We start from the raw sequence: 25,785 nt of genomic DNA on the forward strand, positions 1-25,785 counted from the left end.
TCTGTAAGAAAAGTCAGTATATTTATGGTTTGCTTTATAAAAGTTACTATAATACAATGGTACATAGTATTGAATTCACAAAAATATGAACAAATATTTACAACAAGACACACCCACAACGGAAACACTTCTCTTCAAAACAAGTTACGTACGGATGACAGAGTCTATATGCACAAACATCCCTAAAACTTATGGGTTCTCTTCTTTGCAGGAGGAGAGAGGCAGAGAGGGAGGGACAAGAAAAAAAAAAAAAGTAGGAACCCCCAACTTTTCAAAAGCAAAGATTTGTTCAATGAAAATGAAGGCATCGAAAGAAAAACGAGCCACGTTTCTGGATATGGCCGACCATTTTTGGGGTGGGGCGGGGGGTTCCCGGGTACCGGTGAGGGTGCAGCCCCTGGCCCATTGGGCAAGGTGAGGCCAGGGTGAGGGACGAGGGTGGCCCCCGAGCCTGGTTTCCTCACATCCCCCTCCACTTCTATGGGAAGAAGGGAGAGAATGAAGGCAGCCCCTTGGGGGCCGCACAAGTAACTTAAATCAACCATCTCTACAAACTACACATTTCCTCATGTGAAAAATAAATATTTCCTCAGTTGCACAATTAGGCAGAAAACCGCAAACGGAAGAGAAGGTCACCGCTGTGCCCAGGTCCCTCCTCTGTGTCTTAATGCCCCCGATTTCATCGACCTCGACCTTGAAACTGGTGGGCACAATCTCAAACAGAGAGGGCATGGGGTAAAGAAATTAAAAAAAAAAAAAAAAAAGAACACAACAAAACCACCAACGACAAAAAAAAAAAAGAGAGAGAGAGAGAGAAATAACAATTCTTTGTACAGAATTTACATGATAACAAGCTTGACACAAGCTGAGATACCAGAGGCTCCGGGCCTGCATCCATCCGCAGGGTGGGGGCTTCCCCGCTGGGAGCTCTCCCGTCTTGGTGAGGACTCCTGGTCACAACAGTCACTTTCCAGAAATTATTTACATGCCTGCTCTGCTTTCTGGGGTGTGAGGGACTTGCTTTTGTGTGTGTGTGTGTGTGTGTGTGTGTGTGTGTGTGTGAGAGAGAGAGAGAGAGAGAGAGAGAGAGAGAGAGAGAGATTGATTTTTGGAAATACAAAGAAATGAGCAAAAAAGTCTCCCCACATGTTTCTACAAGAAACAATGTTCCCGAGAAAAAGTCCTTTATGGCAGCCTATATACAGAAGTTGGTTCTGAACTTCAAAAACCTATTTCTTCCCTTCGTTTTGATTTTATACACGCACAAGAAAAAAAAAAAATCTATGGAAATAAACCCTGAAGAGGATGATGGGGAAGAGGGTAAAAGGAGTTAAAAAATAAAAAACAAAAAACTGTCAGACTTAGATCTGAGCTTTAAAAATCTTCTCCAAGATTTTCCTTTCTCTGGGAGAATAATCTCACTCTGAAAATAAATATGCTCTTGCCTCCTTGGGATGAGGGGGCTGCTGGCAGGGTGAGTTTGGGTGTGGGCCAGGGGCAAGCGGGTGAAGCTTATAGACCCAAAAAAAAAAAAAAAAAAAAAATGCCACACGCATCTGGTCAGAGACCCGAAGTGGCGGGACTAGGGGACCCGCCTGCCCTGGGAGGCCCTCCTCCTGCCCTGGGGGGGGGAGGTGAGAGCAGGAGAGAGTAGACAGGACCCTTCCCAGTGCCCCCACGCCCACATTGGGGCCTCCGGGAGGCTCCCTCATTGCTGGCATTTGAATGAGAAAGTAAACATTGAACCCAAGATTTTGGGGGTGGCAGGGTGTGGGGTGGCAGGGAGAGCCCAGAGGGGAAATTCCTGCCTGGGACCAGCTTGGCTCCACCAGGGTCTGCTAGGGGAAATGGCGCCCCCAGGCTGCTGGGGAAGGAACAGAAGGGGGGGTGTCTTCTCCTCACTGAGTCGCTGCCAGCAGAGAGGGGGCCTTGCGTAGTGTTCTGAGGTCACAGCCTGGGGCTGACCCCCCTCCTCTCTGCAGCACCTGGCCCAGCACCCTGGCCCGGGGGTTCCGGGACGCGGGCCGACACACCACCATACCGAGGCCTCTGCAGCCCCCGCCAGGGGTCCCCGCTCTCTGATTCTGCCTTCACATTTCAACGGTTAAAATGTCTTTTCTTACGACGAGGAAGAGAGTAAAGAGAAGACAAAACAACATAGCAGCATTCGTGGATAGAGGCTGACCGGGAAAGAGAAGGACAGAGACAGAGACGGAGAGCGAGAGACACAGACAGAGAGAAGTTTACGCTGGAGTTGAACAAAAATCCTGAAGGGAGCATTTTAAAAAAACCAAAGAGACATGGGCCGAGAGACACAGAAGCCCTTTCCCACTGAGGGGCTGGAGCTGCGCTGGGTTCTGGGGGTAGTGTTGGGGGCGCCAGGCCCTGACATGGCCGCTGGGTAGGGGACAGCACCTGAAATGGGGGTGGGAGGTGGGGCTGGGCCCCGGGGGCCAGGGGCTCCACGCGCGGGAGCCCCAGGGCAGCACGGGCGGCCTTCTGCGGGGCGCCGGTGCGGGGCCTAGTTGAGGGTCCCCCGGCAGTTCTCGGAGCCGCACAGGCAGGGGATCTTGACGTCCTCGATGGGGAACTTATAGTCGTAGGTGATCTCCTCATTGACGTTGATGTGCTGCTTTGAGTAGATGACGATCTTCTTCTGCGACTCCACCGTGATCACCTTGGCATAGCAGTTGGGCTGTGGGTGAGGCGGGAGGGGAGGGTGAGCCAATGACCCACCAGGCACCCGACCCGGGCCCCCCAAACCCGACCACGCTCCATGCTCAAAGCCTGACTGACTTGCGTCTTGCCCCCCATTTCCACTGGCCACCTGCTCCAGGCCCCCGGCTCCCCTGTCTGGGTGACGGGGAGCCTTGCCTCTGATAATAAATAAGAATGATGACAATGGTGATGATACTAAATTATTCTCCAGGGCTGCGATTTCCATTTACACTACAGGCGACTTCCAAGTTTTTGTATTTCTAGCTCGGGCCTCACTTCTGAGCTCCAGAGAAGGGGTCCGCCAACCCCGGCCGGCAGCTGCCTGTTACTGCAAGTCGAGTCTTCCTGGCGCACAGCCACACCCATTCATTTACACACTGTCTACAGGCTGCTTTTGTTACAATGGCAGTTAAGGAGTTGCTAAGAGATTGTCTGGGCCACAAAGCCAAAAATATTTACTATCAGGCCTTTTAAAGAAAAGGATTGCTGGACCCTGCTCCAGACCCAGAAATCCAAGTGTCTGCTTGATATCTGCCTTCGGCAGCTCCTCGAGACGTTTTTGACTCAGTAGGCTCAAACCTCAACTGTAGGGCGCCCAGGCCTCCAAGCAGCTGTCTCCCACACCTCCTTCTTACACCAGGGCTGGCTCTGGCCCACTGCTGTGCCCAGAAGGTTCTCCCTCCAAAGGACCTACTGATTCTGTCTACTGCCCTTCACCTCCACTGCAACAGCCCCAGCCAGGCCTCTCTCATCACTCGGCTGGACCTCAGCAGCTCCCGCTACCTCGCTGTCCTCTGAGATAATCTACTCCTGACCCAGCAGCCAGGGAAATCTTCCCAAAGGAAGAGCAGACCCAGTGGTCTCATGGCTCGAAACCTGACAGTGGCCCGCTTGCTTGGCTTTTAGAGAAACTTCTCAGCTCGGCCTGCAAGGCTGAGTGATCTGGCCCCCCCAAGCCTGCCAACCTCATTCTCTTACCCGCCCTCTCAACCCCTACTCCATCCCTACCGTCCGCTTTGCTGTCCCTTCAGGGCCTCACTGAACGGAACACTTGCCCCACTCACTACCACCTGGGTGATCCCCTCCTAACCCTCAGGTGCCACAGGGAGGCAAGAGGAAGTCCCTACTGGCCCCAGTGATGCTCCAGTCACAGTCGTGAGAGCTAGCTGTGTCCGCTGTGTCAAAGGGAACTCATTGGGGCGCCTGGGTGGCTCAGTCGGTTAAGCGTCCGACTTCGGCTCAGGTCATGATCTCACGGTTTTTGAGTTCAAGCCCCGCACTGGGATCTGTGCTGACACCGCAGAGCCTGGCACCTGTTGCGGTTTCTGTGTCTCCCTCTTCCTCTCTGCCCTCCCTCCCTTGCTTGAGCTCTGTCTCTCTCTCTCTCTCAAAAATAAACATTTAAAAAAGAGAGAGAATTCATTGGTTCTCCCAACAACCTACAAGGAGGGACCATTACCATCCCTGTTTTACAGATCAGGAAACCGAGGCACTGAGACGTTAACTAACTAGCCTACAGTCACTTGCTAAGTAGCAAGGTCATGACTCGAAACAAGAATTGGGCATATTTGCTCTGGAACTAGCCTGTCCCCTGTTTGAAGCTCCCTGTGCCTGTCTTCGGCGTGAGAACCCCCCTTGTTGTCAACACTCACTGCCCCCTGGACCAGTGCCATCCACCACTGTCACCACTAGCCACGCGAGACTATTTAAGTTAAAATTAAACTCAATTAAATTAAAAACTCAGTTCCTCAGGGAGCGCCTGGGTGGCTCAGTCGGTTGAGCGTCTGACTTCAGCTCAGGCCATGATCTCCCAGTTCACGGGTTCGGGCCCTGCGTGGAGCTCCGTGCTGACAGCTCAGGACCTGGAGCCTGCTTCTGATTCTGCGTCTCCCTCTCTCTCTCTGCCCCTCCCCTGCTCGCACTCTGTCTCTGTCTCTGTCTCTCTCAAAAATAAACAAACATTAAAAAATAAGTTAAAAAAAAAACCAAAAACCAAAAGTCAGTTCCTCAGTGGCAGGGGCCACATTTTAAGTGCTCAACCCCACGAGCAGCCAGTACCACAACAGTGGCCACTACGGATGCTGTGCCGCTCACAGAGTTCCGCTGGACAGCACCGCCCCGGGACCGAAGGCCTCTGAGGGCCGAGCCTGACCGCCGGCGGCACAGCAAAAGGCCAGCACCGAGGAGGAACCGGGTAAACGTGAACTCAGCGGACTACTTCCGGAGTGAACTGAGCAGACTACTTCCGGAGTGAACTGAGAGCACTACTTCCGGAGTGAACTGAGAGCACTACTTCCGGAGTGAACTGAGGGGACTACTTCCGGAGTGAACTGAGAGCACTACTTCCGGAGTGAACTGAGGGGACTACTTCCGGAGTGAACTGAGCGGACTACTTCCGGAGTGAACTGAGAGCACTACTTCCGGAGTGAACTGAGGGGACTACTTCCGGAGTGAACTGAGAGGACTACTTCCGGAGTGAACTGAGAGGACTACTTCCGGAGTGAACTGAGCGGACTACTTCCGGAGTGAACTGAGAGGACTACTTCCGGAGTGAACTGAGCGGACTACTTCCGGAGTGAACTGAGGGGACTACTTCCGGAGTGAACTGAGAGGACTACTTCCGGAGTGAACTGAGGGGGACTACTTTCGGAGCGCCTGGAGTCTCGTCATGCCGTTTTGCAGAAGGGAAAACTGAAGCTCAGGGGAGCAAAACGCGGTGTACGAACGAGGCCTCCCCCCCCCCCCCCCCCCCCCCGCCTCCATCACCCTCGGGCAACCAGAGCTTGGGACGGAGGCCGTGCCAATTCCGTGCCAGAAGCTTCTGGGTCCTTCGGGCACAGCGGCAGGGGCAGCAGCGGCCTCCGCACAGGCACTCACGTTGCAGCTGTGGTTGATGAAGCGCGCGAAGTTGCCGCACTTGGTGGCGTCGATGATGGTGTCGTGGTCCACCCGGAACATGTAGCTGCTGCCAATGCCCTCGTCCTCGTAACGCTTTTCCCGCATGTCCGCGATCACCTGGCCGGGAGCAGGCCTCAGTCGGGGCTGGCCCGGCCCGCTCCCACCCCTGCCCCCAGCCTGCCGGGCGGTGCCTACCTGGCGGATGTTCTGGCCCACGTACTCAATGACCATCTCGTCAGCCGCGATGGGCTCCATGGCGAACAGGCCCCAGTCGTGAATGTGGCTCTTGCAGAATTTGAGCTTCTTCTTCCGGAACTGGGGGAGGGAAGGAGCTGAGAGGTGAAAGGCCTGGCCTCAGCCCCGCTGCCACCCGGCGGCCCTGGGTGGGGCCCGGCCTCACCTTGAGCTGGTTGAACTTGAGCAGGTCACTGTCACAGCTGCCAGTGAAGGAGGACAGGAGGCGGCGCTGTTCAGAACGCCGCTCCGAGCCGGCCCGAGTGGAGGCGTGTGGCTGTGCCGGGATGCTCATGCCCTGTGAGGGGGACGGGGGGGACGGATCAGGAGGGGTGGGACCGCCCTGCTCACCGGGGCACCGGGACCGGGGTCCCCATCACACCCTAAGCCCCGGGTTCCTGTCGTCCCACCTTCTCAGCCTCCTTGCTCTGGGCTTGGCCGTGCCTGTCCCATCCCTACGTGTCCCCTCTCCTCTTCCCTGGGCCTTGCTGCCAGAATGTGGACGTCCTCAACGGCCTCCGGTCAGAGAACAACACAACTGTCCCTTCACGCTTGCCGTCTCTCCTGCCCCAGCTAGAAGACTGGGGAAGAACTCCACTTCCGGGAGGCAAGATGGCGCGTGTCCCTCCGCCCTGTCCCCCGTGGCTCTCACCACGGGCCCTCCGACCTCCCCAGGCTTTCCAGATCACGGCTCTTTCCTTGGCACCCTTCCTTCTCTTCCCTCCCTCGGCCACCCTCGTCCTCTGCCCTCCTGCCCTCACGCCCTCTCCCTGGGTGAGCTCTTCCTTGCCGCGACCTCCCGTGAACATTTCCATCCCGATGGCTGGAAGTCTCTCCCCTGCCCCAAGTTCTCTACTGCACCCGTATATCGAACTGCCTAAAAGACCTCACTCCCTGGATGTTCCACAAACCCCAAAACGCAAGCTTCCCACCTCAGAGCTTGGCATCCAGCTCCCTAGTTCCCCAAGCCAGGCCCAGCTGCATCCCAGCCAGGTCCTTGGTCTCCTCCAGCCAATCCAGCCCCCAGTGCTGTCCTTTTGGCTTCCCGATATCCCACGGTTCCTGCTATTCTTTCAAAAACATCCACTTTTTGCTCACAGCAAATCAAGTTGAACCTACCCAAATGTCTGGACTGGGAAATGTAGCAGCTGTGCACGGTCTCCCCTGTGGACCCTTGGGGTCAACTCTCCACACAGCAGCCAGCGTGAGCTTTGAAAATCGTGGGCTGAGCCACGTCACCCTCACCTTCTCTCTGGAAGCCCTCATGTGGCTGTCACACACAGAATACAAATCTAACCTCATCACCACAGCCTCCAGGGCCCTGAGGACTTGTTATTCTGTCTCTGGTCTCAGCTAGTCTTTCCTTTCCTTTCTCACACCACTGAGATCCATCCCCCCCGCCCCCCCCCCCACCTCAGGGCCTTTGCACATCCTGTTCACTCTGTGCATGACTTCAAGTCATTCTTGAAAAGCATGACTTCCAGACTTAGTGACCCACTCTCCTGTCTTGTTTTGTTTTGAAGTAGGCTTCATGCCCAGCGTGGAGCCCAATGCAGGGCTTGAACTCATGACCCGGGGATCAAGACCTGAGCTGAGACCAAGAGTCAGATGTTCAACTAAGCTATGCAGGCACCCCATCCCCCCTCCTGTTTTAACTTTAAAAGAACGTGTTTTTTTTTTTTTAATGTTTATTTATTTTTGAGAGCGAGAGACAGACAGACAGACAGAGCATGAGCAGGGGAGGGGCAGAGAAAGAGGGAGACCCAGAATCCGAAGCAGGCTCCAGGCTCCGAGCTATCAACACAGAGCCTGATGCGGGACTCAAACCCACGAGCCATGAGATCATGACCTGAGCTGAAGTCGGATGCCTAACCGACTGAGTGAGCCATCCAGGCCCCTAACCTTTATTTATTATTTTTTTAATAAAGTAGGCTCACACCTAACATGGGGCTTAAACTCAAAACCCTGAGATCAAGAACTGCACGTTCTACTGACTTGAGCCAGCCAGGCTCCCCTCCTGTTTTAACTTTTTATTGAAGCCTTTTTCTACTTCTCTGTGGTCTCTCCCAGTTATTCACGTGGCTCATTTCTTTACTTCATTCAGGTCTGGCTCAACTGTCACCTTCTGTGACCCCTCTGACTCCCCAGTCCCTAACCTCCTCTCCTGTTTTCCCCACCTGGAATTCTATGTTTATTTGTTCGCTTGATCATTTCCCACCTCCCCGCTAAAATGGAAGTTCTGTGAGGGAAAGGATTTTGTTTTGTTCACTGCTGTAGACCCAGAACAGTGCCTGGAACACAGCAGGCACTCAGGAGACGTTTGCTGAATTTAAAGAGGAGAGAAGGAAACTTCTGGAAACACAACTCCACTCTGCTCACATCCCTGATGAAAATCTCAGAGGCTCCCACTCCCCAGCCTTGCCTCACCTTTCCAACCAGGGTACCCGGGTGAATTAACGCCTAACGCCCCCTGTGCCAGCCCCTCTGACCCCACAACCCCTCATGCCGCCTGGTACGCCCCCCTCCAGAAGGTCCCCACCCACGGCAGCCTGGGAGGCTCCAGTGTCCAGGCACCTGAGGGCAGTACCTGGGTGTCTGTCGGGGGCTCATCGGTGCTGGCGCGGCTGCTGTTGAGGTATCTGAGCTTGTCCTTCTTGTCGATGGTGTAGAAACCCTCGCTGCGGGCACAGCCCGTCACGTGCTCACGGATGCCATCGTCCCGTTTCTTTTTCTTAGCTGAAGAGAGGCTGGTGGGTGGGTGTGGGTCAAGGGCCACATGGACATTCTTGAAAAGCCCCTCCCAGTCCTTCCAGAGACAGCCCCACTGGGCCTGGCCTCTCTACCCTCAGGCTAATTTCCAGGAGGTTCCATCCCCCACACCTCCACCACCTCCACTGAGGGTCAGAACTCTTGTCAGGGGTACCTGACTGCACGGTCCTGGGTGTATTTCTTATCTGCTTCCTGCCTCAGTTTCCCACCTGCGCACTGGGGCAATAACAAGGCTTCTCTGAATGATTACACACGTTCAGGTGCTTAGCAGACTTCCTGGAACAGAGGAAGTGCTCAGTAAACTAGTTTGGTATAAGGGGTATAAAGACAGCTCCAACTTGATAGTTCTGTCTGTGCTGGTAACACAACTATCAGGATTAGCATCATGGTTAAGAGCCCAGACTCTGGAACCAGATTTGCCTGGGTTCAAATCCCAGCTCTGCTACGTCAGAGCTGCGTGACTTTAAGGCAGGTCGCTTAACCTCTCTGAGCCTTGGTTTCCATATAAGTGAAATGGGAAGAATAGCTCCCACCTCACTGACCTGTTGGGAAGATCAAATTAGGTGATGGGGGGGCCAGGAGGGGTTGGCCCTCCGTCAGCCTCTGCTACTCTGATGTGCGATCACGCCACTACGTTTGGCCCCGAGACCCGCTAACTCTGGGGGTGAGACGGGCCTGGCACAGAAAAGGTGTTTTAAAAGTGCCAGTGATGACTCCACGTGGAGCCTGGCACGGTGCCAGCAGACGCCACTCAGTAGGTGGTGGGGAGTCGGGCGACTGCCTTCATGGGTGTCGTGGGAGACAGGGCCCAGAGAGGCGGGCAAGGACCCCACCGCGTCGTCTAGGATATAGGGATGGTAGACCCAGAGTGTGTCGTTGAGCCAGTCCATGCCATTGTCCTGCTGTAGCAGCCGCTCGTAAGTGACACACAGGAAGCGGATGTCCTCCTCGTCGATGCCACCGTTCCAGATGTCGTACAGGATGGTCATCTCCTCAAACTCCGACCGGGGCCGGAAGAGGGGCTGCGGTGGTGAGAGCTCGGGCGAGGCTGAGGCCACCAGGTCCTCGTGGCGTTTTTTAGGCGGCCGGCGCCAGGGCCCCCGAACCTTGGCCAGGTCCATGAACTCCTCGGTGACCTCATCGCGCCCACGGGGGCCTGGAGGGATGGCCTCGGAGGGCCACTGGTTCTCTAGCTCCTTAAAGGGCAGCTTGGTAGGCTCAACAGGGGGTGGAGGTGGGGGCGGAGGAGGCTGGGGGGGCAGAGGGGGAGGGGGGGCCGGGATCCCCGCGTTCCGGAAGTCCAGGGTCACGGCCCGGGGGTCATGGGTGCTGGGGAAGACAGGGGTCTGTGGCTGGCCTGGCAGGAGCAGGAGGTCTCTGCCGAGGGCGGCCCCCCCTGGTGGCCGGACCAAGGGCCCATCCAAGGAGAGCACAGCCGGCGGGGATCGCCGGGGCCTGCCCGGCTTCCTCTTGATAGGGGGTGGGCAGGGGGCCAGGGGCGCAGGCAGCAGGGGCGGCAGCTGGGTGGGGGCCCGCGTCTGGGCCCGCAGGACAGGGACGGGCAATGCCAGGGGCAGGGGCAAGGGCAAGGGCAGGGGGAGAGGCAGGCCCGTCTCCAGGAGCACCGGGGAGGTCAGGGGGCCAGACCGCTCATCGCGCCGGCCAGCTGGGAGGGGACAGACAGGCAGGAGCAGAGGTCCGCCGGGCTCAGGGAAGGTGGGCGTGAAGGTGAAGTCCCGACCAGGTGTCCTCGGGAGGCCCCCGCTGCTCAAGCTGGGGGACTGGGATGGGTAGGAGAAGGGGCTGCCGGGCACCTGCGGGGAGCTCAGTGACAGGCCACTGCTACCCCCTGACAGCGGGGGCTCCCCGCTTGGCGTGGCCGGCACCGTCTCTGTGCTCTGTGACTTGGCCAGGCTGCCACAGAGACCCGGAGTACGCGGGGGCTGCTCCTCGGGAGGCGGCTCCAGAGGGACGGGTGGGTGTGGGGGCTCTGGGGTCTCGGGCTCTGGCGGTGGGCTAGGCGGCCGGGGTGGTCGAGGGGGTGGCAATGGCGGCTGCAGTGGTAAGGAGAGCAGCGTAGGGGACTCGGGCGCCACTTCCAGGTCATCCTCTGCAGAGAGGTGGGCAGAAACCAGACCGTTATTACTGGAGTCAAACATCTCGTGGTGCCCTATTTATGCTGCCCTACTCTGTGCTTGATACCCGACCTCACACCCCTCTGGGCCCCCTGGCATTCTGTGAGTGTGGGGACCGTCCCCCCACAACTAAACCACTCAAGGCTTCTTAGTGCCCAGCCCAATGTCTGGCACACAGTGGGTGCTTGATAAGCTAAAGATGTAGGAGATATGGTTCTTAGCCTTTGGCATTACGTCCTTAGAATGGTGTTCTTGTGAACAGGGAACGTCCCATGGATCCAGAAAATGGGCTCTGCTATTGAATAAAATTCAACAAGTCCCTTTTCTGCAGGACTTGTCAGTGCCTTTCTCCCAGCATTTATCTCCATCGTCATATAATATATTTTCTAGCTTATCTACTGTCATTTATCACCCTGTCTTTGAATGTAAGCTCCATGAAGGCAGATACTTTTGTCTGTTTGGCCACTGTTGTATTGTCAGTGCCTAAAACAGTACTGGGGACACAACATAGGCTTAATACATACCTATGGCAATATTCAAAAACCTGAGGTTCTGTAGCCAAACAATACAGAATTGAACAAAGTATAATAGGTTTCTTTCCCGAAGGATGTATTCGAGGATGAACTGACCACACAGTGGCTACATAAGTTTAAGTTAATTAAATAACATTACAAATTCAGCTCTGCAGTAGGCACTTGCCACATTTCAAGAGCTCTTAGCAACATTGTATTTAATGGCTATGATATTGGAGAGAGCAGATAAAGAACGTTTCTATCACTGCAGAAAGTTCCACTGGACAGTATGTTACAGCCTTTAATATGCTGTGTGGCTCCATCAAGGTGGCAGAGAATGCTGTGTCCATGGCCCTTCTCACCTGGCCCAGCACCCCAAGCCTCCCCCACCTGCCTGTCACTAAAATGACCATATACACCTGCTCCCCACCCCTGCCACACCTTTCTGAGCGCGTCTCATAGGACTAATGGTCCAAGGAGCAAACGGTGGGGAAATGTGGCACTGAGGAACGGTGACAGGAGCAGTTCTCTCAGGCAGCTATCTGAAGTTCCGGCTGGGTGCCAGGCTCCGTGCTGGCACATTATGTCATCTCACTCTGCCCTCCCGCACGACCTCATGGGGGACATACCACTGATCCCACATTACAGATGGGGAACTGAAGCTTGGGAAGGTTACACGAATTACCCAAAGGAGCCTGGGCTCATTCTGCCGGTGAGGACATCCTGCCTCCATCCCCACCACCTCAACCGGGGTGGGGGGGGGGGGGGGGAGGGGAGAAGGTGGGGGGGTGGGGGGAAGGGCTGCAGGCTGCAGGTGTTACCTGGGGCAGGTTCCGGGGAAGGCGGGGGCCGGGCCTCCGTCTCTCCAGCAGGGGGCTCTGGAGACAGCAACCTGGCCCCTTCTTGCTTCAGGCCCGGCTCCTCCGAGGGCTCCTTGCAGCCTGCCAGCTCTTCGACACACACAGGCAAGGGGGGCTCTTCCAGCACGGAAGTCCGCTCCTCGGGAGCTCCGTCCTCAGCCTCGATGTCCACCTCCCCTTCCATGACCGAGGACTCTGTCACAGGTGCCCCCGTGGCCACATCCTCCTCAAAGTCCTCATCGGGAGCAGCAGGAGCCATACTCTCGTCTGCTGCTGTGGTCTCCTCCTCCTGCTCCTCCTCCTCCTCCTCTTCCTCCTCCTCCTCCTCCCTTGCCACCAGCTCCTCTTCATCCTCTGAGGATGACGACGAGGACTCGGAGCTTGATTCAAACTCAGAAGACTCAGAACTCTCGCTGGAGGACCCAGCTCCCGCCTTGGACGTGGCGATGCTCACCGTCTCCTCTGGGCAGGGGACACAGGGGACACAGGCATGAGCCCTTCAGCGTCTGCTGTGCGCTCTGGCTAGATGCTTCCCCAAACATCTCAGACTGATGGCGCCCAGGCTGAACGCGGCCCTGATATCTCGGGGCCGGGGGCTGGGGGGGGGGGGGGGGGGAAGGGCGCCTGTGTGTTAACTAGTCAGCATTTAAAAAAAAACGGAGGCGGGGCGCCTGGGTGGCTTGGTCGGTTAAACGTCCGACTTTGGCTCAGGTCATGATCTCTCGGTCCGTGAGTTCGAGCCCCGCGTCAGGCTCTGTGCTGACAGCTCAGAGCCTGGAGCCTGTTTCGGATTCTGTGTCTCCCTCTCTCTCTGCTCCTCCCCTGTTCGTGCTCTGTCTCTCTCTGTCTCAAAAAAATAAACGTTAAAAAAAAATTAAAAAAAAAAAAAAAAAAAAAAAAACGGAGGCGAGGGGCGCCTGGGTGGCTCAGTTGGTTAAGCATCCGACCTCAGCTCAGGTCATGATCTCACAGTCCGTGAGTTCGAGCCCCGCGTCAGGCTCTGTGCTGACAGCTCAGAGCCTGGAGCCTGCTTCGGATTCTGTGTCTCCCTCTCTCTCTGACCCTCCCCCGTTCATGCTCTGTCTCTGTCTCAAAAATAAATAAACATTAAAAAAATAAAAATAAAAAAAAAAGAAAACAGGCGAAATCCGCATAGCATAAAACGAACCATTTTAAAGTGAATAAGTCAGTGGTATTTAGTACATTACAACTATCTCTAGTTCCAAAACACTCTCATGAGCTCAAGAAGAGACCCAACACCTTTAGCTATCGCCCCTCCAGCCTCCCATCCCCAGACCCAAGCAACCGCTAGCTTACTTTCTGTCTCTGTGGAGGGGACTGTTCTGGACATTGCGTACAAATGGAATCGTAGGGCGAGTCCTGTGCATGTTTTAATGAGCTCACGTTTCAAAGACAAGAAATCTTGCCCCAAAAGTACTGCTGAAAGTTGCTCAGGCTCTGGTCTCTGCACGGGGGCCCTGGGGCAGACCAGGTGCCTCGGCCCACACCGCTCACCTCCGTCCGAGTCCCCTTCTTCCTTCTCACTCGCCTCTGACAGGGCTATGTCCTCGTCCTCATTCTCAGACTCCTCCTGCTCATCGCTGTCTTCAGCGTCATCATCCTGGGGGAGGGGGAGGGAGAGGGGAGGTCAGGCTGAGCAGAAGGGCCCCCCTCACCTGGCCCAGCACCCCAGGCCTCCCCAACCCGAAGGTACCTTATCTGATGTGGATGAGGTCGAGGAGGAGGAGACCTGGCTCCTGGGGCCTTCCTCCTCCTCCTCCTCTTCCTCCTCTTCATCCTCCTCCTCCTCCTCCTCCTCCTCCCCCTCCTCTTCCTCCTCAGTGCTTTCCCGCTCCTCCTTGTCGGAGGCCGAGGATGAGGGTGAGGTCGTGGAGGAGCCCGAGGATGAGGACGCCGATGACGATGAGGACACCGACAGTGACTCCTTCTCATCCTCCTCCCCGCCACTGTCCAGCTCCAGCGGCCGGGCTGGCCGGCGCCGCACGCCCACGCCCTTGGGGTCCCGCTTGGCAAGCTCACAAGGGGCGTCCGCCATATCCCGGTCCCGTTCTCGCTCTGACTCTGAGGGGAGAGAGGGGTGTCCGAACTGGGCTGGGGAGACACGGGAGAGCCCAGCGCCACGTGAGGGGGCGCACATACCTTCATCTTCCTCGTCCACAGAGGTTGAGGGCCGCAGGCGCTTCTGGTCACCAGAAGAGGCTGTGTCCGGCGGCTCCTTCCTCTTGACCTTGAAGGAGGGCAGGCGGATGGCCCCGCGCAGCCCGATGCCCAGGCCGAGGCCCTCATAGCCCAGGCCCTCGCCCTTGCCCCACGACTCCAGCAGGCACGAGGCGATGCGGTCCTTGGGCTTTGGCCTGTCCTCGTCCTTGTGCTCGCCTGACTTCACTGGGGTCAGAGAGGCCTGGGGTGTGAGAGAGGAGGGGACTGTCACCATGGTTACGGTGCTGCCGGTGGACCCCCACCTCCCCGGTGGGTGGCCCTCCCTAAGCAGCCTGCCTTCCCTCAACAGTGACAGCCACACAGTAACTGGCACTTCCTTCCCACCAAGTCGGCTGGGCTTCGTGCCCGCCGGACATTCCCAGCGCCCAACTCCGTCTCACTGAACTTCAACCTCCTCGCCTGCAGAGCAGGCTACATGCGGCAAGGACACATCCGCGTCATGGACACACAAGCTTTAGAAGGTAACACTCACGCTTTCCTACTTGGGGGTTACCGGGATCAGTGTCCCTCGGGGGAAGAGAGCGTGCCTGCCGGCCGCCCGGGGGCACCCCACACTCGTTGCCTACCTTGGCCATCCGCTCCTTCTTGTCCCACCACTCGTCGAAGGCGCGGAAAGCCACCACCTCCACCATCTTGCGGTTCAGGTCACGCTTCATGATGGCCTTCAGCTCTTTGAGCACCACCAGCAGGACGCCATCCACAGTGGCCTTGTGTGGGTCCTCCTGGCGTGGCACGTAGCCTGGTGGCGGCACTGATGGGTCAAACTTGGGTAGCGGTGGCCAGGGCTGCCCGCGGCCCGGTCCGCTGTTGCTCAGGGAGAACGGGCCCCGGTAGGGCGGCAGGTTGACAAACTGCAGCCCGGCTGAGGCGGCCGCGGCAGCAGCGGCCATGAAGGGCGGGTAGGGGCAGGCGCCCTGGCCAGTCATCAGACGGCTCAGCATCTGCGTTTGCATCTGGAAGGACATGGGCATGCCGCCCCACTGGCCACCCAGCACGTGGCTCATGTCCACCTGCATCACGGGAAACAGCCCTGGAGGGAAGGGCGGCAGCGGTGGTAGGATGGGTGGGGGTGGGACACCAGGGGGGGCGCTGGCAGGGGTGGGGGGGGCACCGTCACAGCTGGGTGGGCGGGGGGCGGGGGGGGCGGGGGAGGCGGCAGAGGCGGGGGCATGGGGAAGCCTGGCTGTGGTGGGGGCGGCGGCGGGGGTGGGGGCAGCGGCGGGAAGCCGGGGGGTGGGGGCAGCGGCAGCGTCGGAGCCAGCACAGAGGGGGCTGCCACAGCTGCCGCCCCTGGGGTCACCACCATGGGTTTGGGGCAGTCGGCGCTGGTGATGGGGGCTGAGGGCATCTCATCGTCCGAGATTTCCATGTCCTCACCCGAGGACTGCTGGCCCTGTGGGGAGAGCCAGGGAGAGCGGTGAGGCTGTGCCTGGGAGGCCAAGCTGGCTCCTAGAGCCCCTTCCAAACACCAGAAAGCTCGAGAAGCCTTTTGCAAGACTAATGAGCAACACGGATTCTGCAGTTTGGGTCCTAGTCCCCTCCCTTCTGGACCATGTGGCTTTGGGACCATGTGGCTTTGGGGAGTCACTTAACCTTGCTAAGCCTCAGTTTCCCCATTTGCATTATGGGCATCTTAATACCTGCCAGTTGGTTTAGGAGGATTCATTCATTCATTCATTCATTCAGTAAACACTTGCTTAGCACCTGCTGTGTGCCAGGCACTGTCCTAGGTGCTGGGGACACAGCATTGAACAAGACAGACACAATTCTTGCTCTTGTGGAGCTAAGTTTCTAGAGGGAAGAGACACAGGAAAACCAGGATGAAGAGGAGAAATATAGAGCCCACCTTGGAGGAAAAGAAAGCTGGGGAGGGGGACAGGGTGTAAAGAGGGAAACAGATTCCATGTCAGCTTGAGAGATTCTATTTCAATTTGTAATTGGAGAATACTAATAATTAACACTTCTATAGTGCTTCCTACGTGCTCGGTATCTTTCTAAGGCCGTTCTTTTACCAAGGAAGTTGGAGCACAGAAAGCTTAAGTAACTTGCCCAAGGCCGCAGAGCCAATAAGAGATGGAGTCAGGATTCAAACCAGTTAGGCTCCCAGTCAGCCTGCTGTCCTCACTGCTGCAAAGAGGGCCCGGTGGCGAGGGCGACATTTGAGCAAGGAGAGTTAGCAGTTTTAAGGCTGCATAAATAGGAGGTATGTCTTTTTATTTTCCTTAGTTAATCTTTCATCTGGTCTTGAGACTGCACAACACCTTGTTTCACATCAGCACTGTAGCCTTGCCAGGTGGGGCTCTACTCCAATCCCTTCTGACAAGTGACGAAACAGCCAAAAGCCACTGGCCCAGGAGGCACAGCCGGTCAGAAATAAGGCTGGGACTCAAGCTCAGGATGCCTGCCGAATGGGATCCAGGAACACTCACTGTACCAGGCAAACAGTGGGGAAGCCAAGGATGACCCCAGCTCCGAAATGGGCAAGGGCCCCTTTACATTGGGACACAGGCCTGGAACTGGAAGGAGGCATTGGGGTGTACCTGGTAGGGTTGGAGTGAGAAGGCAGAGCAGGGGTGGGGAGAGGAGAGTTACGTCACCCCCAGGCTTTTGTGTCCGGACAAGAGGTGAGAAGGTGGCTCAGGCCCTGCCCTAGAAGATCTCGGTCAGGTGACAAGAGCGTTTGTAGGCTGCCACAGACAGGGAATGCATTTGAAGGCTGAGGGGGCGCGGTCTGTACAGGCTGTAAGGTCAGAGGTCAGATCTTCAGGTGAGGGAGTCCTCAAAGGGAAATGGGGGGGAGCGCCCGCGGGGAGAAGAGGAATACTAAACTTTCAGCAGCAGTAGGAAGCTCAGGATTTTGCTAGACCCCCACTACACACACACACACACACACACACACACACACACTCTCTCTCTCTCTCTCTCTCTCTCTCTCTCTCTCTCTCTCTCTCTCTAAAGGTCCGCACGCACATGCAGCAGGAGGGACTGGCAGGCTCAGCCCGATACTCTGGGACAGCGCCCGGAAGATCAGTCCCGGACAGCGCCCAGCGAGGCGAGCGCAGCACATAGAGGGTTAACCCGGCATCGCGGCCAGCCAATCACAAGGAGACCCGGGATCCTGCGCTCCAGCCCTCGGCCCTGCCCCTCCCTCCGCCCCTCCGGCGCCAGGGGGTGGGGGTGAGAACCAGCGGGAACTAGCCGAGCGCACACTGCTCAGCACCAGCCCGCGCGCGCGGTGCCGGGAGCTTCCCTTGCGGGCACCTCAGTTAAGCCGAAGACCGTGTGAGGCAGGGACTTTCACCGTCCCATTTCACAGGCGATGAAACTGAGACTCAGAGAAGGAAAGTGCCTTACCCAAGGTCACATAACCAGTAAGCGACAGAGCTGGGTTTCCAGGCTCACGGACTGGAGCCTGAACTTTTAACCACCAGCTTCTGTGAAGAAAGGGAATCTCCCTCAGTGGTGCCCCTGCTCTGTCTCCGGAGTCTTCAGCCTGAGCTAGCTGGGACTCCCTCCAGGTTCAGTCTGGAGGAGTCCGGGTGCTGCTCTCCAGGCTGCCGGCAGGGGGCTCCCGAGGGCCAGCCTGGAGGTTATCTGTACTTCGGTCTTACTACCGCTAAGATCTAGGGGTATCCCGACCCCATCTCTCTTCGGCTTCAGTCTCCCGCTTCCCTACAGTGACATGATGGGAGAGCCCAGTCCCTCCGTCTACCCTGGGATTCCCAGTCCCGGACCATTCTGTCAGCATGGTAGACATCCCCCAAGCCCAGGCAGCAGAGAGGAAGGGAAGAAAAGATGGCAGGGCTGCCAGCCCCCCACCTCTGCACACCTGTCAACTCCTCCCGCCCGGACCCCTTGGCACCAGAAACCACTTCCCCAGAACTGCCTGGAGGCCCCCTGGAGCCCCGGCCACCTGCAGTCCCCTCCAGGGCAGGCCAAGTTCCTCTCTGTTCCTCCCCGAGGCAGACAAACCTGCCTAATCAAAGGGCCTGGGAAGGGGGGACCCTCCCTCCTGCCGCCCACAAGGGCACAGAGCTCTGTCTAGGCCCCTGGCTGCTCATGCCCGCTGGGCGCGCAGGTTCCAACACAGGTCTTCAGGAGGACCAGGACAGGTGCCTGGACCAGGAGTGGGGAGGAGCAGAGCCAAGGAAGATGACCTAATCCGTCCCTCCAAGGGATTGTAGCACACAGCAGCCCCCACCCCAACCCAGAGGCTGGAGATTTGGGTAATAAGACCCCAGATAAAGATCTATGGCTGAGGAGAGGCTGGAGAATGGTCAGTTTTGCCTGTTCCTGGCTGTGGCCTTCCCCTTAAGTCCCGACTCCTGGAAACAGAGGAAAAGCTAAGGGACAATTCAATGCCCTCCCTGCCCACCATGGCTTCCTCTCTTCAGAGGGCACCAGGTTCTAGGAGGCAGTACTCCAGAGCTCCCATCTGGCCTAGCCTAGCAGAATGCTCTAGCTAATCCCTCCCCCCAAATATGCCTGAGTGTCAGGATCAGCCCCGATCACCCTCAGGCGACCCAACAGACAAGGGGATCCAGAACCATTACCATAGTCCATACTATCTGGGGTCTCGGCAAACTCCTACCAAAGAAGCTCAAGTCAGAATTGATCCCTAGGAAAAGTCTTAACTTCCCATACCTAACAGGAGAGCAACAGAACTAGGTCATGTTTCCCTTCTCTCTACGGCTGCTAGGTTGCTCAGAGCCAAAGCAGCTGCTCAGTCACAGCCCCTGGTGCTTTTTGCGTTCGCTTTTTATTCTCTGTATTTGACCGGTTATTTTAGCTGCCCTAACCCTGTTACTTCTGTGTTTTAGCTAAGTGTCCTGAGGGGATAACGTTTCAAAGGAGGAAAGGGAGACACAAGATAGACAAAACCAATCCAAGACAGAGGTGGACAGACATGGTGGTACCTCATCCATCTTCTCTGAGGTTGGGGTCCTGTCTCCAGCCAGGTCCAAGGCTACCTCAGTTGTCTGGCCCAGAAGACCAGAAGGGTCCGGGGGGCCTGGCTCCGGAGGGGGGCGGGGCCCCACGCCCAGGTCAAGCTCATCATCCTCGTCTGAGTCGGGTAGCGGCGTGGGGCTGATATCCTCCAGGCCGGTGCTGGAGGGGCGTGAGGAGGGTGGCGTGGGGCCTCGAAAGCCTGGCTGGGAGTTGGTGCCAAAGGGGGCCAGTGGGGAGAGCTGGGAGGAGGAGGAGGAGATGGGGCTGCCCTCCATCTGCAGCTCCGTATCCGAGTCCTGCTCTCGAAGGAAGGGCAGCTTGGTGCGCTGTTCCTTCAGCAGCATCTCTATGCGTGAATCCAGGCTGTCGTGGGGCTTCTCCAGCCCCGCAGGTGAGGACTCCAGCGTAGGTGTGCCTGGACTGTCACAAGGCTCAGGGCTCCAGCCAAAGGTCGGCCGGCCACCCAGCTCCATGCTGTTGGCATCAGGAGGCGGTGGGCCGGGCGGTGTGCCTGGCTTCTCCTTGGTCAGGGGTTCGGTGGGTGGCAGGGGTGGGGGCGCAGGTGCTCTCCGGAATTCCCCACTCTCACGGGCCCCAAAGGTGGTTGTGGTGGTGGGCTCCTCAGGGGGTGGGGGGAAAGGGGGCACAGGAGTCTGATACGGAGAGAAAGCCGACTTGAACGTGACTCCAGGAGCGGGGGTTGCTTGGGCAGGCGGTGGAGTGTGGGCGAACGTGGCCGAATCCTGTGGTTGGGCCTTGAATGGAGGGCCACTGCTGCCCCCGCTGCTGCTGACTGCCCCAAACGGGAGGTCCACGGAGCCCCTGAAGGCAGCTGGGGCCCCGGCCACTGCGGTGACCGCACAGGAGTTGTGGACATAGTGATGCTCGTGGCGGCGGTTGTAGGCATCTGTGAACTTGCTTTCGTGGCGCCGGGCCTTGAAGGTCACCGTGGGGTCCTGGCTGAAGAGGTAGGAGGGTGTGGGCTGGCGGCTGGAGTAGCTGGAGTCCTGCGAGAAGGGGGTGCCCAGACGTGGCGTGAGCGGTGTGCCCTGTCCGTAGGAGTTGGGGGTGTCCAGGCGGCTGCTGGAGTACGCCGTGTCCTGCGAGAAGGGTGTCCCACCACTATTGGGGGTGACCGAGGAGGAGCCGGAGCCACAGCCTGCAGACAGACTACCATCCTTGAGGCGCTTCAGAGCATCTGACAGCTAGAGAGAGAGAGGGAGAGACAAGTGAGGTTGCTGGAGGGGCTGCATGCAATGGATGGGGGCCGTTTTCCTTCTACACTCTGGGGATCTCAGAGCCAAGCTGGTCACTCTAGAACTGCAGCATGGTGGAAGAAGGCGGGGGGAGGGGTAGGAGATCGAAGAGGAGCTTCTGGATTGTCCTAACTTTTCTCTAATCATAGGATAGCCAGCTATCCCCACAGAACCTTGAGGGTTTTTTCTAATCCTTAAAGCAGAGAGAAGATCCTGACGTCTTGATTTAAACTGGGATTTCCTTCCCGTCTCAGACTGTCAGAAATCAAGGATCTTCCGGCAGGGAGAACTATAGTTTGGGGAGTGAGGGGGTGGCCAAGGGTCCTGTTCCCTCTGGTCTCCCAATGTTTTAGGAGTTAAGTCGTGTGACACGGTAAAAGTGCCTAATGAATAACCTAGCTGACCAGCAAGTCGGTGAAGGCTGCGTTCTGGAAAAGCTACTCCTGAGGGTAGGTGAGTTGATGCCAGGGAAGGGTTGGATTGAGAATCTCCCTGTGTGAGGGTGGCCTAGGTAGGAGGCAGTGGTTGGGTAAGGAGTCACGTCAGTCTCGCTCTGGGAATGGGGACCAATGAGGTCTGCTTTCTGGGGGCAGGGCTAGAGCAGTGCCCAGGACATCAGACACAGCAATGTTTCAGCATTAACACGAAGCCCTAAGTAGGCTGTGGGTCTGTGGGAATCCCAGGCTGGACAAGGCCAGGCTCCTCTGCCTCCTAGGCTCTGGCGTCCAACGCTAGAGATGGTGAATGGGGGCGAAGGGCCCATCAGAAGCTGGTGATGAGTGTGAGTATGTGGGGGGGAGGGTACTGAATGGTAATAAACCCACCTGCAGGGTCTCATTCACGATCGGAGAGACAGCGTCCAGCTCACCCACTGGGAGGGTCTGGGGTGTGTATCGGCCCGTGACCAACAGTTCGTAGAACCGCATGCGGGTTTCCCCTGTGGGAAGGGCAAGGGAGGGAGGATTGAGGGAGGCTCCAGGATGGGGCAGACCCCACAGGTTGGCTTATGGGCCCCTGGCACCTGACCCCCAAGCCTGAGAAGCTTTGTGACCCTGACCGGGGAACCACCTCTCTGTACCTCACTGAGGAGTCCGATCTGTTCAACCAAGCTGCTCACCTGTATGATTTTTCTGACCCTAAGATTCAGAATTTAATCCTCTGTGGGGCCGGGACTCCCCCCAAAACAGAAACTCCACCCCCAACACAGAGCCTCTCCCTGTCACTTGAGCCATAGCACCTGAAAAAAAGAGTCAGGTTTTCCCACTTAACAGCCAGAGCCTGTAGCAGGTGGAGAGACCCAGTGACACAGAGGCGACAGTTCACTTTATTGTTAACTATCTGAGGCCAGGTGACCAGCAGAGTTTGTAAAACACAGTCTAGTACCACGTTACTGTGAACTCCATGGGCCTCCTCCGCTGACCTGGCTGACCAGGCCTCCCCAGCTCTGCCGGGCTGGTCCCACTGGGCCCTGTCTGGTAACCCTCCCCCATCAGCAGAGAGAGGCCTCTATAGACCCTGGGGCCCCAGATTATTGATATTTATAGAGCCCTCTGAGGCAGCTGCTTACATATGCAAAGGAGGCACATTCCTTGAGCTACACTTTACACTTTGCTGGTCTCTTTCTTGAAATACAAAGTTGGTTGGCAGTCTCTGAGGGCCTCCCACTTTTTTTTTTTTTCTTCTTCCTTTTTTTCAGAAATGAAATTTTGGGAAGAGCTGGCTGCTCCTTAAAATGGGCATGTGACAGGGAAGAAGGTTCCACATTCAGTTCTCAGGGAGAAATGAGACTGCAGCCACACAAGGGATGTGTAGAGGTTGAAGGGTCTGTACTCCCCTGACAGAGACAGGAACCCAGGCTTGTGCCCTGAGGAAACTCAGAACTAGATATGGGCTTGGCAAGAGTTTGTGGGATAACGGTGCCCACCCAGTTCCAGCATCCCTCCACAGCCCCCAGCAAGGTCTTAGAGACCTAGTCAATATGTATTCATAGTTGAAAGCACAAGAAAGGTTTAGATTTTCCTGTTTGGGTTTGGTGTGCCATTTGCCTCTAAACACCATGCTCACAAAACTCCTGGAAGCTGGCCACCTAAGCCTTCCCAGACAGTGTCTCCCAGAAAACCTCAGGAAGCACTGGACCCAACAGTGCCTGCCCAGTCACAGGGCAGGTTGGTCCTGGGGCACCCAGCACCTTCTTTCATATGGGTGGGAACTTCCCTAGAGAGGCCACAGGCAAACTTCGGGGGATGCCCTACAGTCTTGCAAGCCCCTCCATCCGGTCGAGAAGAAGCCTCCCAGGAATGTAAGGAAGGAAGGGTGACTTCCCCAGCCCCACTCTGCCAGCAGTGAGCTCAGAGTGAGCACATAGCGGGATTCCCGGCGCATGGGAGGTGCTGCTGTCTCTTTAAGAGAGAGGAGGGAAGGCACAGTGTCAACCCTTGAGCACCCACAGCAGCCCGCCCAGCTCTATCAGAACATTATCAATGAAACCACACTCTGAGCCCAGATTGGTTCCCACTCCAGAAGGAAGGGGCAGCATGGGGGAGGGGGGGGACCCTGGATCCTTGGAGGATTCCCTTTTTAGTTGAAGGACCTACTCTATATGTATTTAAAGGCATTCTAGTGGCTCCCTCTCAGCTCCCACAAATAAACAAACCCTGCCTCTTCCCCTAACACAGATGGCAACACTGGAGACTGCCTAAACCCAGGCCACTAGGGCTCCAGGAGGGGCCCGCAGGGGTGTCAGTGGTGGGGAAGCCTCTGGGTGGTCCCTAGGGGTACATGCAGTAGCCAAGGACAGCACATTTGGTAAATTATAGCCTGTCTCCTAGCAACAGACAACACATTTAGCTCCATGTGACTCTATCCTCAGGAGGGGGCAAAAAAAAAAAAAAAAAAAAGGGCTGTTGGGGGGGTCCCTAACACTGCAAGAGGGGCTCTGGGAGGGAAAGGAGTCATAGTGACAGGTCTCACTGCCCCTCCATCGCAGTTTGTCCCAAGTGGGTCTCCACTCACCTTTAGTGTCCAGCTCCACGTGGATGATATTGCCCATGACCGAAGTGCTATGCAGGTGCTGAACCGCCTCTTTGGCTCCCCTGACCGTGGCAAAGACCACCTTGGCAATGCCCAAGTGCTTCTTGGTCTTAGGGTTGTACAAAATCTCCACCTCCTCCACCTCCCCATACTTCTTGCACATGTCCCTCAGGAAGTTTTCTCGGATGTTATCATTCAGCTTGGCAAATGTCACCTGCTTCGGAGGCACCGGGCCCACGTAGAACTCATCGATCTGGCAGGGACGAGGGGGAAGGGAGTTTGGAGAACATTGAAACCGAAGGGAAACACAACATTCCCCACTCGCGTGCCCGATGAAAACAATGAAGGTTAAAAAATAATTTTTTTTTTTTTGAAAAAAAAAAATGCACGCGGGCGGGCCCGGGAAGCGGAGGATTAAATCGTTTGGAACGTGGAAGTCCTCTGGGTTCGAAAGGAAAGGGGAAAAAGAAACAGTTTCTCTTTCCCCACCCCCCATTCTGGCCTCCTCTCCCTGCAGCCGGGTCAGGGGCGAACCCTTGGTCTATGAAGTTGTCCCCTCTTAAGCCACAAGACTGAGAAGGGGGGTGGGTCCCTAGGCCAAGCTTCGGGGGCTAGCAGGAGCCAGGTGGGGACCCGGAGCCCCCAGCTGGGCCGGCAGGACACTGTATCAGATCCTTGATTACAGTTTCACTGAATGTTATTCTGTTTACAGTAGCTGAGAGAGGACACCCCTCTCGCTGCCATCTCCCCCTCCCCGCCAAAACTTCCCTGGCCATGGACGGCGGGAACTCAGAACCAGGCTAGGCTCCGGCAGAACTGGCGTTATTTTCGAACTCGGGGACTGGGGAGGCGGGGAGAGACCGTGGGGTCGGGGGGGGAGGGGTCCTACCTTGAATTTGGGCACCGACAGCTCCAGCTCCTTGTTTTTGGTCCAGATCCCAACGACCCGGGGATCTTCGACAATTTCCACCGGGCGGTTGCTGGACATCTGTGGGGAGGAATGGGGGGGGGCGGGGCGGAATGGGAGGGCTGGTCCCACTCCCCAGGGGCAGAGGCAGACGCCCCCCCCCCCCCTTCTCCAGGCACTTGTCAAACTCCAGGACTGGGGACCCGGCTGACAGTTGGCCCGGTGGTCGGAAGGGGGGGTCCCTGGGCAGCTCGGACCCCTTTCCCTCCGCCCCGGGCACGGCTGGTGGTGGGTGGGGGCGGCGGGGAGGCGCGCCGGCTACTCACCGCCAGGCTGAAATGCTGCCCATCGTAGCGGTACAGTTTATGATGCCCCTTTTTCAGAGCCGGGTCAATCATCAACTTGTAACTTCTCCAATGGTGGTTCCTCCTCTCGCCCGAAGGGCCGGGCTGCGGCGGGGGCTGCTGGTGGTGGTGGTGGGGGGGGTGACTGTTCTCCATGCCGTTAACCCAACCTGAAAACGAGCAAGTTGTTGTCGTCTCCGCCGCGGCGGCGGCGGCGGCGGCCGCTTCTACACACACGCGAAAGAATCAAATCGTCCAGCCCCCACCCCCTCCCACCTTACCAGCGCGCCCCAAAAGGAGCTGTCTCGCTGGCTCCCCCCAAAATAAGAATAGAGCGAGAGAATAACCCTTCCGGGAGAATTAGGCGCCCGCCCGCTCGGCCACCGTCTCGGGGCGGCAGCGAGGGGCTCCCGGGGGCCCCCGGTGCGTGCTGGCGGGGCCCGGGGCGTCCGGAGGACGCGGGCTCCGGCCCATGGTGCCCGTCCTGCCTCCCGGCCGCCCGGCGTGGCGCTCGCTCGCTCCCTCGGCCCGGCTCGCGCGCTGGGCTCGCGGCAGGCCTGGCGCCGCCCGCCCGCCCGCCCGCTCGGCCGGAGCCCGGGCCGGGGCCGGGGCCGGGGGCTCGGGCCGCCCGGCTGCCGACCGCGGCCTCTCCCTCCCCGAGCCGCGCTTACATCCCCGCCGGGCGCCGGCCTCCCTGCGCCGCCAGCCAGTACATGGTGTCCCCCGCGGGAGCCGAGGCCGGGGCGGCCGGACGGGGGGCCGGGAGGGGGGGGCGCCGCCGCCGCGGCTGCCGGGCCCGGAGCTGCTGCCGCCGCCGCCGCTGCTGCTGCTGCTGCTGCTGCTGCCCGGGAGGCGGCTGGCGGCGGAGGCTCGGCTCCCAGTAGCCGCACATCCCACAATACACCGCTAAGGAGCCCGACCCGAGCGCTCA

General features: G+C 57.6%; 1 protein-coding gene across 1 annotated transcript; it reads right to left on the reverse strand.

The window, feature by feature from the left end:
• SETD1B (SET domain containing 1B, histone lysine methyltransferase) lies at positions 1-25,398 on the reverse strand. Its single transcript, XM_045041784.1, is given in 18 exon segments — positions 1-2,695; positions 5,596-5,733; positions 5,812-5,931; positions 6,017-6,148; positions 8,438-8,604; positions 9,470-10,729; positions 12,088-12,588; positions 13,642-13,747; positions 13,841-14,208; positions 14,287-14,548; positions 14,934-15,455; positions 15,458-15,760; positions 19,284-20,522; positions 21,398-21,510; positions 23,586-23,856; positions 24,493-24,591; positions 24,837-25,024; positions 25,202-25,398. Coding segments are annotated over 17 exon segments (5,949 nt in total). The 5' UTR covers positions 25,011-25,024; positions 25,202-25,398; the 3' UTR covers positions 1-2,521.
• Positions 25,399-25,785: the final 387 nt, after the last annotated feature.

The sequence above is a fragment of the Felis catus genome, chromosome D3 (assembly GCF_018350175.1).
Source record: "Felis catus isolate Fca126 chromosome D3, F.catus_Fca126_mat1.0, whole genome shotgun sequence".
Taxonomy (NCBI): Eukaryota; Metazoa; Chordata; class Mammalia; order Carnivora; family Felidae; genus Felis; species Felis catus.